Here is a 13278-nt window from a genome sequence, read left to right on the forward strand (position 1 = left end):
ATGTCCCGATGTGTCCAGGTCAAACACTTCAAGGGACAAAAAAAAGAAAAACTAAAGACGTTAACAGATCAGCTCAATTTTGAGGAGCTGCATCGTCTTTCTTTTTATTTGGAGGGGGGGGGGGGGCAGTAAGCCCAGTGTGCTAGTGACAGATAAGACTCTGTTTTTCATCCTTCTGCTGATTAAGTGTGAATTTGCAGTCTTGTGTTATCTTTCTCTGGGTGGAGGAGAGGAGGCAGAATATTTTAGCTCAACACCAACTGAGAAAAAACGAAGGGGGGGGGTAAAAAAAAAAAAGCGAGGCAAGTCGCACAAAAAGTAATTTTCACTCTCTCACTTTATTATCACCTCGGAATCTTCTGATGGGCAATTACCAAGAAACTTTAATTAAGCTGTGTCGGAGTCGCTTGTAGGTTTTTTTTATGATTGAATCTGTGAAGGCATGTGAAGGCATGTGCAGACACTCAGCGGACGGAGGAGCTGACAGCAGATCGTGATGACATGTACATTTATTACAGTAGACACAACAGGGACAGAAAGAAAAGGATATAAAATACACAGCGGGAGATTATGGCTTTCCTTCTAAGGACTGTACTTAAGTCTAAACTCTTCACTTTCACTTTGGCGATTGGCTCAGCAGTTGGCGTTTTTGTCGAGTGTGCAGGAGTACATGCTGTACGGAGACATGATGGCGGCTGATGAGAGTCTAAGAGACAGCTGTGTCAGGGCAGACAGGAGAGGAGACGACACTCAGTCTCTTCAAAGTCCTTTAAAGTCTCCTTCATGCTCTTATTAAAGGAGTCGAAGGTCTGAGGGTCCTTATATCAACTAGAATGCACAGCTTTTCAAAGTGTGAATTGCATCTTTCTGTCTAATTAAATGTTTGATATAGAATATGTGTCGCCCATCCTGTTGAATTTGGACTGCAGTACCCATTTTAAACACTAGGTGTCTGAGTTAAGTACTGCTCCTTTAAAGGCTTTGTATGTGATTTTTCACACTTAAATATAATAGAAATCAAGTATAACCTCTGAAAATAACTCTGTGAGTCATGACTGTCTACAATGGGTGTTACACCCGAGTCCCACTGTCTGTGATGTTTTCAGAGTTTTCTGAGTCATATCTTCAGTTTGTTTACATCGCCCGGACGGCCGGCTGACTCCTCCCCTCGTGTATAAAAGTAGTTTAATTGAGGGACTAGAGAAAAGAAGAATAACATACTGTACTCACTGCTTAACTGTGTTTCTAGATCACGCTCATTTCAGGTAAATTTACATGCAGTGTGAAGATACGAGCATAATAAAGATCGCTAGCATTAGCATGCTAACACAACAGTGCACCGCGAGTTGTTTTGGTTTCATGCTGGTGCTCACGGAAATAAAGCCTTTAAAGAGCAAAAACATGAAAATAACTTTTTGCAAAGTCAGTGACTTCATGTCTTTGAGCCTGTAAAAGAGAATCTGTTTAATTGTATGGGTTTGATTCATTCAAACTCTTATACAGCGTCTCCAAGGTTGTTTTGTTTTCTTACTTAACTACTCAGAAAAACTTGGAGCAATTTGAAGTTAAATAATACTTGTTTTTTTAAGTATTGTAACAACCTATCATGGCTCTTTAGATTAAAAAATGCAGCCCCTAGCCAGCAATATGAAGTTAGAATTAGATTGTGAAACCGAGGTTAACCACAGCATACATTTAATCCAGCTGCAGCTTGTCTGCCGGCTTCCCATCCAGTTTTTTTATTTAGAGCAGTGAAGCACATTAATGTCAGGGAAGACGCCAGGGTGGGATTTTCTAGGAAACACTAGAACTACAACCTCTAAACAGATCATTACCCTGTGTATATAATGCTATTTCTTTGGAACGAAGGACGGGGAATATAATGTGGAGATTTCCATCAGCAAAGAGAGTGTTCCTAAAATCCAACTCCAATGGACAACAAAGGGAAATTAAAGCAGACGATGTTCTGCACTGATTTGACAATGGATGAAAGGAAAACTGTTTTATTTCTGTGGCCAAACTAGTTTTTGTGCCTCCCCTAGTCACATCCTCCTGGTTGGCTCCCAGTTGTTGTTGTTGTTGTCGTTGTTGTTGTGTTTTTCCTGGAGTCAGCCCTGCAGCCCTGCATCTTATCTCCTCTGTCCTTGTGCTGGCAGCTGACATGTCATGCTACCTAGTAACCCAGATTAGCATAATCCCCGTTGTGCACTCCTGGAAGGATTGCGGCTTCCTTTCGAGTGGATTTTTAATGACTTTTTTCGGCGAGGCATCTTTCATACCTCAACTAAGAATAGACACAAATATACAAGTGTGGCTGTCCACACTACTTTTTTTTAACGCGGCCTGAATCAGAATCCTGTTGGAACTGGACACTGACACACACGTGCAGAAGAACAATGACAAAGACTAAACAGGTCGGTTGTAATTAAACAACCCCTCAAGTTTTGCTTCACCCCAAATTATTATGAGGTCCGTCACCCCTCTCTCTGCGTCTCATCAAATATACTGCTGTGATTAGGATTTAAAAATCTGAAAGTTGTGTTGATCATGACAGTGATTTACCTCCCTGTGTTTTCAGCTGCTGCTTGAACATCTGGAGTGTCTGGTGTCCCGACACGAGCGCTCTCTTCGTATGACGGTGGTCAAGCGGCAGGCTCAGTCTCCCTCTGGGGTCTCCAGCGAAGTCGAGGTTCTAAAAGCGCTGAAGTCCTTGTTTGAACACCACAAAGCCCTCGATGAGAAGGTATGTACGTTTTCACACACTGTGTCAAACTTTGTCTTCTTTCAAAACTCTGGATGTATCTCTAAATGTTCAGTTGCATTTACAACTTCTGTGTGGCCATGTAGCATATTTGAAACGGTGACATATTTTATAGTTGCGCAGTTAAAATCATGCATCAATTTCTCAGTTTTAGCCTCTCCAACAGCATTTCTCCTGCGTCCTCACAGCCTGCTGATCTCTGGTCTTTGACCCCTCAATGATATAACCCACCGCCCCTTCTTAATCCATTCATCCTCTACGCTAAAAGCCATCATTTTTATAAAGCATGCTTTCCAAAGGAATAAACGCTGTCTTGTGCAGCTAAAGGAGGGGGGGGGGGGGGGGGGGGGGACATCCCTATTCAGACGCCAGCTAACCTCTAATCCAGGATCAACCTCCTCTGAGATCCGGTGTCCTATTGGGCAGCAGCAGCAGCAGCAGCAGGAGTAGTAGTAGTGCACGGTCACCACATGGTGCAAACACAGCCACAACACATGAAGACACTCTGAGGTTTTTTTTTCACAGAGCGAGAGAGGAGTGCATGCGGGGAACGTCCTCTCAGCAGCCGGGCGCTTTAAAAGCCTCATAACGCTGCTTTGAAGCCACAGCAAAGTGTTATTGTGAGGCTAAGGGAGGAAAAGAGGACAGCTCGCTCTGCTGCTGTGTTAACCCCTTCATTGCTCACGCTGGAATTAAAAACAGACACACAGCTGTCAGTCCTTCTCTGTGTAAATGCATCCCACACTACCTATGTGGTAGGTTGTAACATGTGTTTGTGTTCTGTGACTTTTTAGGTTAGAGAGCGACTACGAGTGTCACTGGAGAGGGTTTCCGCCTTGGAGGAGGAGCTTACTGCAGCCAATCAGGAGGTAAGACCTGCCGCAGCATTAATGTTGAAGATATGACAGGTGGATTTGAATCTACTGTGTGTTGTATGTCGTATTGTATTTCCAATGGGGATGGATGGATACATAGAATATTCATAGGTATAGATTTATGTAACGTTTTTTGACGTGTACAATTCAAGTATAATTAAGAAAAAGTCATCATAGCATAAATAATGCATACTGTAAACATGTTCAGAATAACAAAACTGAAGTACAGGATTTTGTGCTGCTTGTTTCTGTGGATATAAATTTAATACACTCTGTGATTGGACCGGAAATATGTTCAATTCTTTATCCTAACTTCAATATCCACTCGAACCTAAGCAACTCTGCAGGCTTCACTCTCCCTCTTGTTGACAGGAAGCAGCACAAAGTGATAACATTGTGTGACTGTAGCGAAGGTCTGACACAAAAAATTTGGCCTCCTTCAACAGTTGTGTTGGATCGAACTCGTCCTCAACCTCCCGTCTCGGGCATACAGGAGTACCTTAGCAGGCATTGCGATGCAGATGGTCATGTTCCAGCTGAGAAAAAAAAAAAAAACCCTCAGGCTGCCACTTCACAGCCTGTCAGACATGCCAGTCTGACTCTCAGGCCTGGAGTATAAGTTGACGAGGAGAGGGAAATGAGAAGGGAAAAGTGGAGAAGAGGGAGAGAGCAGTGTGGATTGGATGGGGGGGGACAGACAGCGAGGAGATGGAAGGGGGGAAAGCAGTAAGAGTGGCAGGAGACAGAAATAGAATTGGCAGGTGGGAAGCAGAAGCAGGTCGTTATGAGGTGTTTGTATTAATTAGAGGTCAGGTGAGGAGTCAAATGGTGATGATGTGTTTGGGTGGAAGGGTGTTAAGGCTGCCCCTCGCTGCACATTTTCTCAGCGGACAAGTTGTTATCCGTTCATGATATTTATTTGATTCTCTAAATCACCCTTTTTCAGGGGCCAGGAAAAAGTCTGGCTTTATTAGGTGAGTGCATTTGGCCTAGTTTTTAGATGCAAGATAGCTAACATTGTTGGGAGACTTCTGGTTTCTGGAGCATAGCGCTAAGCTGCTAACTAGCTTACAAAGATCTTCGATGCTTTTTTTTATGGCTTATTCAGTAAGCTTTGGCCAGGCTGATAACTCATTGGCTAGCTAAGGTGGCTGGGGGACCTTTGGTTTCAGTAGGCGGTTTAGCTTCAGCCTTTCTTACAGATGCTATCTAGCTAACATTGTTTTGAAACTGATGGTTTGTTTAGGTGGTTTCCTTTAACTTTAGCCAGACTTGTGGCTACTAACCAGCTAAAGTAGGAGACCGCTGGTTTGTTTCGGCTGGTTAAATTAGCTTTAGCCTGGCGCATACTTAGCTACAGCTGCTGGATGTGTTTGAGGCTTTTTATTTCTGCAACTGCAACTATGAGAAATGTGCCGACTGAAGCCCTATTCAGCTTTGCACAAAACGTCCTGACATTTTTGGGGGCGAACTGCATCTTTGAACATAAACAGCCACATTTTTCACTCTGACTTCACCCGATTTTTCCTGCAATCTCAGTGAACGTGAATGAAACCGCTTCATTTTTTTCCTGTAAGCCAGCATGTTTCTCCTCTACTACTGATACTGTGATTATGTGGAAATAGATGTAAACATAGCGTCAGGAACAGCCTCCTGCTGTGACGTGCATATTTAAAAAAAGAATCTCAGAAAGACTTCAGGAGTAACCTTTGTCAGATTTTCTAGAAATTTTCAGGAGTGCATGTGTGAAAACAGCTAACATGTGGTCCACTATTACCAAGCAGACCCAGTATGAGAATGAGGGGGAAAAGGAGTGAACAGTTAAAACATAATTTGACAGGCCCTCAGTTCCCAAAGCTGTCTCTCATTTTTCTTTACAAAAGTCTGCTTTTTGAACTGTTAACTCCCTGACACACGTGTCTGTAGAGAGGACGCAGCACTTTGAAGATATTTCTCACATCAAACAGCCGAGGTTAGAAAAGCCCACACAGTACATCTGCCCGGCTGTCCCCTCGTAAATGGTTAACACTACAGTTGTCAGAGCGACGGACAGATGAGTGATTGGACCTTGAGGCGCTGGAAGAAGGCAGTTAAACCTTCTTTGCAGAATAAAAAAAAAAGAAAAAAAAGTCCGCACCTCACAGGCTCCAGGGAGGCGGTGCAGAGCCGGGAGCCTGTGAACCGGTAATTGATTTGTGATGGAGGTCTGGTAGGAGTCCTTTCTCCCCACCCCCGCCGGGATTTCTGACAACACGGCCGTGCCTGATGAAATCGTTGATCTTTGACCTCATGCAGTCACAGGTGTTTAAGTGGCCACGCACTGATTACTGCCGCTGATTGCAATACGCTCTCTAGAACAAACACTTAATGTTTGTTGGAATTCATTCGAGGATGTTTATGATGCCACATCAAAAACCACAATTTTAACACCCAAATGAATGTGAAAATCGCTTTAAAAGTGCAAGAGTTTATTAAGATCTTACCCATGAATGTGTGCATAAATGCATCAATTTGTGCACGTGCACATATATTTGCTCCACTGTGTGTGATTGATTGTAATTTAAGCGCATTGCAGCAGCCTGAGATTCTCCCCCCCCCAGCTCTCACCTTCACTAAATCAATCTTTCAGACTCTTAAGAAACCCTCCCCCCTCTCCCCTCCACAACTCTCCCCTCCACCCCTCCCTTACCTCCTCTTCACACATCTGTCCAACCTCTCAGGCCCAAGACAGTGGTGCTAAAAACAGATCATAAAATCCCCCCCCCTCGTGTTAGATGTCTGCCTTTGATGAGACGTTAGATCAGCAAAAATCAAACGGTAACAAACAGGCAACCATGTTCTGGAAAAGACCTCCTCCTGACTGTAATGACCTGCATCCATTCATCCATCATTTGTTTTGTCCTCCATGTCACAGGGGGGGTTGATGTTAGCGTTTGATCTCTGAGCAGGGGAAGAAACAAAAAAAAAAACGACAGACCGTCTCAGAATGATGTTACAGAAACATACGGCTGGCATAATTATTGCCCTCGTTTAAAAATAATGGAACAGTGTAGCGGGTGTTGAAACGGCGCAGGAGAAGCCGAGCCGTTTCAGGTGGAGTCCGCAGAATCGATGTCCGAGAGTCATTTAAAGTGGTGACGAGCAGAAAATCATTTTGCTGCCTTCAAAGTTCAAACACAGAGGATTTGAGGTCAAAGCAATGCTTATTTTATTGATAGTCTCGTCATTGATTGTTTTTCTTTCCTTCAGTGCGAATATGTTTTTTGAAGAGGCGTGCAATTCCCCCCTCTCCAAATAAAAGGGCCTCCAAAAGTTTTCCAAAGAAGACACCATATTTTGTTGGCCATTTTTCAATGATTAGCTTCAAACCTTTTCCCCCCACATGTTTGAAGTTCTGGAGTCTTGTTTTGAAAGAAGAACAGGCTCCACTGAGTCTCCCACACTTCAAATTCTTTATGAGACACGTGTAGCAGCCAAGAACACCTTGTCTACCTTTCTCCTCTTCCTCATAATTACTGTTGTTGCCGGTCATTTCTCTGACAGGGTTACGACTTCAGGACGCTCTTTTTCAGGTGGTGAAACGAGACACGAGGGCCAGAGAACACGATAATTATAGTGATTGTATCTGTGTCGCATATTTGCGGCTTCAAGTTCAATAAATTCCGACGGAGGGACGGATTGTAATTAACTGCCGTTGCGTAAGAAGGAGGCATGATAAGCGGAAGCCGTGCCCGAACAAACGCTGAGTTTTTCCAGCAGAGTCTTCTTGTCCTGTGAAACCACATATTCAAACTACTGACAGTCTGATTTTCTTTCCTAGCTGTGAAGCTCCGCAGTGCATTGTTCCTTTGCAGGAATTTGTCACATTGTGTGTATTTTTTAACGTGGATTTGTGTTTGTTTTTTCCTCCCCCAGATCGTGGCCTTACGGGAACAAAATGCTCACATCCAGAGGAAAGTGGCGTCGGGAGATGGAGGAGAGGACATACTGGAAGGAACTGAGGCTCAACAGAAGGTCCACAGCAAGGTGTGGAAAAAAAGCACAGTTATTTTACACACGGTGCTTTATGCTTTATTGCCAACCGCTTGCAAGTCTCAACATGCAAGCAGCCATTTGATAACAACAACTCTATGGGAGCAGAAGCCAACTTTTTTTTTGGGCTTCCTGTATAGCAAGTGGTTAGCGATTAGCGCACTTCCTGTTAGGCATTTATTTCACATTCTCAACATGCAAACAGTTTGCAAACCACGGACTAGCAGAGTCATATTTTCGCCCAATCCATTGTAACTTATCAGTCAACACGGCTGTTTGTAACAGCACTATTTGTCTTTTGACAGTGCAGTTGCATGCAGGAACCTGCGGTGGGCGCCAAAGTGCACCAAACCAAATTCCCTCATATGTTGCTTTTAGGTTCAGGAGTTTGTATTTAAAAAAATGGAAAACGATAACAGTTTGTTTTCAGTCTTGAAATAAGAAGTTTATTTGTACATCATGAAGAAATATGAAAGCAACTCTATCACCTTCCAAGTTCAGCCACAGTCCAGATGTGTGCATCTGTTCTAGATCCTGATATTCCCAATATTGTCTGTGGTCCAGGACGCAGTTTGTATTCTAAACATTCCAAATATTTCCATGAAACGACGGTTACATCATCCTCAGATGTTTTTACACTCATGATCAACTGGCCTGTAGTTCCCACTGGTTTTTAAATGTTCAGTTCCACACACTTCAACACATTGTTCGAGGTTTTGATTGCACAGTAAGAAGGCTCTGATGTTACATTAGCTCTGTCGATGCTTGAAGGTGACTCACAGTCGGTTGTAAGAGCTCTGACTGTGACCTCCGCCGCCCTCATTATGCAGGAGCACACGTGAACCTGCAGAGCTGCATACAGATTTCCCCCCTAATTATTAATTCATAAAGAAAGGGATAACATCTTCCATATTTACTGGATTCTAGAAAGCAGACAGTGCATCATCAGAGCCTAAAACAACCAACCACAACTCCCAGCGTTGACTTAATAAAATCCTATTTACATGCAGCGCACAGCTTCTAAACAGAGGCTACCTGGGAAGATCAATGGAGATGCTATTACTCGTCTGGTCTGCTAGAGGAGGAAGGAGGGTGGGGGGAGCAGGAGTTAGAAGATGAGGAGTGTGTTGTTACTAATGAGGTGACAGGATCATCTGCTCTGTTCTGTGAAGATAAAAGGAGTGAAAATGAGCAAGCCTTATTGTTATTTGCGCCGGTGTCGATTGTAGATGAAAATGGCACACCTGTGCTAAACTGCTAAAATGTGCGAGCGTGACAGTAAGGGGTCAGATTATTCAATGTCACTGCAGTCACACATGTAGCAGCGGTCGCCGTCAAAAGCGAGGATGACAGCTCCTCAGAAGAGAGAATCTTCAGATTCTGCGTCCTTTGGTTGTGGTGAATGTGACTGGTTGGAAAGAGGAGGAGTCAGAGGTGAAGAGGAAGCAGCTCTTGAAGTGCATATTGACCCACACAGAGCTCTCAAACTGCTAGAATGAGATGGGTCTACCTCTGGTGATGAAAAATGATGCAAATGCAGGAATGTAACAAACTGCAGTTCCTCAAGTATCCACTTGAGGCTGGTTCTAAAAGCAAAGGAACCACCATCTGGTCCCATATTAAAACTCCCATTTATACAGCACGATTAAACACGTTTACAGCTTGTCACCAAACATTAATTTGGTATCAATGGCTCATATCTTTGTAAGTACACATGCACACAGGAACATCAAGGCATAAGAGTTATGCATACATTTGCATAATTACAGGTTAGCTCTTTGCCTGTTGTTAGATTGATCGGAAGTTAGCTTGAGATAGAATTTCCAATATGGTGACCACCATTGATAGCCTTCCAGACTTCATAAACCAATGGGGTGACATCACTGAGACATCTGTGTTTTAGACAGTCTATGATCTTACCACCCAGAAATTTTAGTTTGGATTAATATGACCCTTAAAATGATTTTGCTCATGTTCATGCAGATTTAACTTGCAGATCATAAAAGCATCAAAGCATTATTTCTCTCTCAGTCGTAAACGGGAGAGAACACACTTGCATTATGCATCATCTATGGGACTGTGGAGACATTCTGCATTCAAATAAAGGCCCTAAATCCTGTCCCTTTTTTTTTTTTAATGAGAGCGGTCTAGTGTTGGAGCCCTGTTATTAAAATCAGTGGTGTGATTTAGTTGGACCTTTTCCCTGATTTGGTGAAGCATTAATCAAGAGAGGCCCTATTAGACTTGTCTTGACAGATGGAGAATAGTGCCATCTTCATCTTCACCTGTTTAACGATAATTACATTTGCGTGTACGGGGAAGCACTTTATTTAGAAATTGAATTAAATGTTTTCTGATTTTATCGTCTTTCTTGGCTCTAAACCTCCGGGTTTGATAGTTCTCTGTCTCTTCCCCTCGTTCATCAACCTCATGCAGAGACCCGCGGAGCTGCGCAGAGTGAGAACAAATCATATCACTAATGCAAGTGTCAAAGCAAATTCTTTGCCAATGGAGTTTTTTTGTCACGATCCAAAATCAAAGCAGGGGAACAGACAGAGCCTCGAGCTCCTGAGTCTGAATTTATTAGAGTGCTAAAATGTGTAACTCTCAGAGGAAGAAATGCTACCTGAAGTGGGAGCGAGGCTGATTTGTCAAGACCCACTTGAGCACATAACAAGAAGCCAGGGAATGACAGAAATCAGGAAGATGTTTTTCATCTGTTTGGTTGTGAATCTTGCTAATGTTGCTAATTCACACATAAACTTACATTGTTGCCAACCTAAAGCTAAGTCCCTTCTTTAACTCCTCTCTCCACCAGCGCCTGTCGAACGGCTCTCTGGAGTCGGCCCACGAGGCGAGCCAGGTGGTGGAGCTGCAGGACCTGCTGGAGAAGCAGAACTACGAGCTGGCCCAGATGAAGGAGCGCATGTCGTCGCTCTCGTCCCGCGTCTCCGAGGTGGAGCTGGAGCTGGAGACCGCCCGCAAGGACCTCATCAAGTCCGAGGAGATGAACAACAAGTACCAGAGGGACATCAAAGAGGTTACTGCGCACATGCATTTGCAAAGGGAATAACATTGGCAAGGGAGACTTCAAAGAGGGCCAGCAGGAGGCTAAATAAAGCTCTATTAGCATAAACTCACACACTAACACAATCCCTTTTTTATTACTGTATGTGTCTGCTGTCCACACAGAAACATGCATACAGAATTCAAGGCTTCGTTAAAGTAACATACACAAAATGAAAAGGTATATTTTAGTTGACACAAGCAGGTGAAACTATAAATATCTGTGCTTAGCAATATTCTAATAATCAAATCCCTGTTGCCAGTAAAAAAAAACACTTTTCAAGGACACACGCCAACGCTCAAAAAATCAAAGGAAAAACAAGCATCTGTCTCACTTTTGTTCTTAAAGGATATTCGGTTAAAGTTCCAACACGTAAAGCATGAAAATCTGCTTTCTGCTAAAAGAGTGGATGCTTTTGTCATTAACTTGCAATTACAAGATAACAACTCTTTTTTTCACTTTATTAAATGTTGTCTTAGAAGTCAATATTTGACCTGTTTCCTGAATATATTATAACAATAACAGGTAAATTATGCAATTTTAAGGCATGTTTCATTGTTATATGTTTTTGGAAGGCATCTTAAGACCCCCCTCTCAGTGTCTTGCAACACCCCAGGGGGTCCCGAACCCCATTTTGGGAACCACTGTATTATACTGTAGTGATGTCAAACATGGAGTGTGGAGTAACTAAAAGCTATGATATGTGTTTATAACATAAGTTAAGTAACTATGTGAAGGCTGCTGTGTAGAGAAATGTGGCTGTTGGTTTATTTTTCAAACATACAACGTTTAAAGAAATGAAATATGTAACTGTAGGTTAAATATTAACAAACCTTAAATGAGAAAAAAAAATGTTTTCTATTTTTTCAGGGCTTCACAAAGACAAAGGACTGTTGTTATTTTTGGTTTCATACGTGTCGATATTTCAGGAGTTACAATCAGCTGCTTTATTGTCATATTTCAGTTCACACTGATGAGAACATTGTGTACACTAGTTTCATTAATTTGCATAGTGTACGTGTTCTAATAAAATTACAGAGTGATATAAAAGAAGCCTGTGCAGATATTAAATAGCATATTTTATAACTGTAAAAAAATTAAATAGAGTAAAAGCTTCAGATAATTCAAGGTTTTGTGATTCAGAAAAAGCTAAGAAGAAATTAGAGACAGCCTTTCTCATTGGAGGAAAAAAGTTTGAGGAACTGTCTCGTCTCTATTGGTTGTCGTGTTTTTTCTCTGCTTGCACTGACTGTGTGTTTCTGCTGCAGGCCATGTGTCAGAAGGAGGACATGGAGGAGAGGATCGTGACGTTGGAAAAACGCTACCTGAGCGCACAGCGAGAGTCCACATCCGTGCACGACATCAACGACAAGCTGGAGAATGAGCTGGCCAATAAGGAGGCTTTCCTCAGGCAGGTCTGTATAACCCAGTGAGAGCCTTTATCAAGACGCATTGTTTGTTTTCAGAAACGTCTTTTTGGAATAAAGGTGAAAATGTATCAGTGAAATTACAGTTAAGAGGGTAAAATGTCAACCAAAAGTTGAACTGTTGGTCTGTAGGTGCAGATGGCTGATGAAATGGGCCATTCAAGGTCAAATTTAGACACATTATTCAACAGATCCGCAGAGGTTTCTCAATAAGAACCTCTTGACTTTGTGTCAGATAACGTCAGAGGAAATGACTTCTGTGAAAGGAATGTTAAAGTTTTTCTTTATTTGATTCTTCGTTTTAAGCAGATGCACATGACCCAAAGAATCATCCAACAAAAGTACAGATCTATTCTCCTTTTTATGATTCTTTGTGATTCGCTGCAGCCAATTACCTACTTTTCCTGACCATAGAAGATTGAGTGACATTCCTCAGAGTGACTGCTTAAGCACCAGCTGAGCACTGGAGGAACAGACAGAATGAGACTCTAATAATAGCTGAAGAAGTCATGGATACTCGCACACAAACGACCCCGGGCTTTACTGGGAAGCAAGCTGATTTGAAACCAAACCAACTGTGTTTCAGCAATAGTTTGACCTTTGTTGGAAATACTCTCATTTTCTTTTGTTTGCTGAGAGTTACATGCTTCTTATCATTCTCATGTGTCTGTCTACCAGCAGTGGGTTGGGTTAGCTTAGCACAAATACTTGAAAAAGGGGGAAACAATTAGCCATCCAAAAGTAAAATAATCCTCCTATCAGAACCTTTACATCTCACCTATTTGTTTACCGTAAAATCTGGAATATATATGTCCAACCGACTCGATCTGTTTTGAAAGAAAGATGGACAAAAAACTCCCTGTCATGCTTCTCCAATGGACGGTGATACACATAAGGAAAGAACATTTTTACAGTCACACTACAACACACCAGCTCCGGTCTATTTATTGCATATTTAGCTGCCAGTCTCGATTCCTTCAGGAAGCAGATGGCAAAGGCTGGAAGGAAGTTATGCCTTATCACATAAAATGTAAAATATAAGTGAAAGCTTGGTTTAATTTCTGGCTTTAGAAATTCAAGTTGCTCTATCTGAATGTCTAATGAGAGCAATCAGCG

At 42.4% G+C, this 13278-nt stretch overlaps 1 protein-coding gene across 14 annotated transcripts in view; it reads left to right on the forward strand.

Moving 5' to 3' along the window:
• ppfia2 (PTPRF interacting protein alpha 2) overlaps window positions 1-13278 on the forward strand; it is a 141015-nt gene that overhangs the window by 99612 nt on the left and 28125 nt on the right. For all 14 annotated transcript variants that reach the window (XR_010665110.1, XM_065951048.1, XM_065951045.1 and 11 more), the window contains 5 exons: window positions 2579-2743; window positions 3556-3630; window positions 7552-7662; window positions 10487-10708; window positions 12004-12150. Coding sequence is in view for 13 of the 14 variants with exons in the window: in XM_065951048.1 (XP_065807120.1) it covers window positions 2579-2743; window positions 3556-3630; window positions 7552-7662; window positions 10487-10708; window positions 12004-12150 (720 nt within the window). In the remaining variant the exon portion in view is untranslated. The remainder of the gene's footprint in view (window positions 1-2578; window positions 2744-3555; window positions 3631-7551; window positions 7663-10486; window positions 10709-12003; window positions 12151-13278) is intronic.

This window comes from Labrus bergylta, chromosome 23 (genome assembly GCF_963930695.1).
Source record: "Labrus bergylta chromosome 23, fLabBer1.1, whole genome shotgun sequence".
Taxonomy (NCBI): domain Eukaryota; kingdom Metazoa; phylum Chordata; class Actinopteri; order Labriformes; family Labridae; genus Labrus; species Labrus bergylta.